Source organism: Sinocyclocheilus grahami, unplaced genomic scaffold (assembly GCF_001515645.1).
Source record: "Sinocyclocheilus grahami isolate Dianchi unplaced genomic scaffold, SAMN03320097.WGS_v1.1 scaffold2622.1, whole genome shotgun sequence".
Taxonomy (NCBI): domain Eukaryota; kingdom Metazoa; phylum Chordata; class Actinopteri; order Cypriniformes; family Cyprinidae; genus Sinocyclocheilus; species Sinocyclocheilus grahami.
This window is the reverse complement of record NW_015507801.1, coordinates 18,930-19,474: the sequence shown is the minus strand read 5'-3', so window position 1 is coordinate 19,474 and position 545 is coordinate 18,930. Positions and strand designations below refer to the sequence as shown.

Below are 545 nucleotides of genomic sequence, written 5' to 3'. Positions count from 1 at the left end.
ATTCTTCTGCAGGGCAGAAACACTTCTGGGAAAAGCTCATCTGGGAACACTATACTGGGAGAAGAGAGGTTTAAAAGGCACAAGTCTGAGGTGTGTGAGGGTCAAGCTCAGATCTGTGGGAAGCAGGTGGCCGTGATTGATTGTCCAGATCTACTGGATCCAGCTCTGAATGAAGAGCAGCTGGAGAAGATGAAAGAGCAGCTGGTCTCTGGATGTTCAGCAGGTCTCAGTGCAGTTCTGCTCACCGTGTCTCTGGAGGATCCTGTGGGAAATGAGGAGGAGATCCTGGATTATATGAAGTGTTTGTTTGGTGCTGAAGTTCAGAAATACATCATGATTCTGTTCACACGTGGAGATGATCTGCAGGATCTGGATCAGACCATTGATGAACATCTGGAACACAAAGATCATGAGGATCTGCAGCGACTCGTGACTGAATGTGGAGGAAAGTTTCACTGTTTCAATAAGATGAAGAAAGCGAAGGGTCAAGTTGAAGATCTACTGCAGAAGATTGAAGGAATGATGACGGAGAACGGAGGGAAATT

At 46.4% G+C, this 545-nt stretch overlaps 1 protein-coding gene across 1 annotated transcript in view; it reads left to right on the top strand.

Annotated features, from left to right (window-relative positions):
- Positions 1 to 543, top strand: part of LOC107575416 (putative protein PHLOEM PROTEIN 2-LIKE A3) — a gene marked incomplete at its 3' end in the record, with an annotated part of 3,693 nt that extends 3,150 nt beyond the window's left edge. Inside the window, exon 4 of the mRNA XM_016261794.1 lies at positions 224 to 543. Within this exon, the coding sequence (XP_016117280.1) occupies positions 224 to 543 (320 nt within the window). The remainder of the gene's footprint in view (positions 1 to 223) is intronic.
- Positions 544 to 545: the final 2 nt, after the last annotated feature.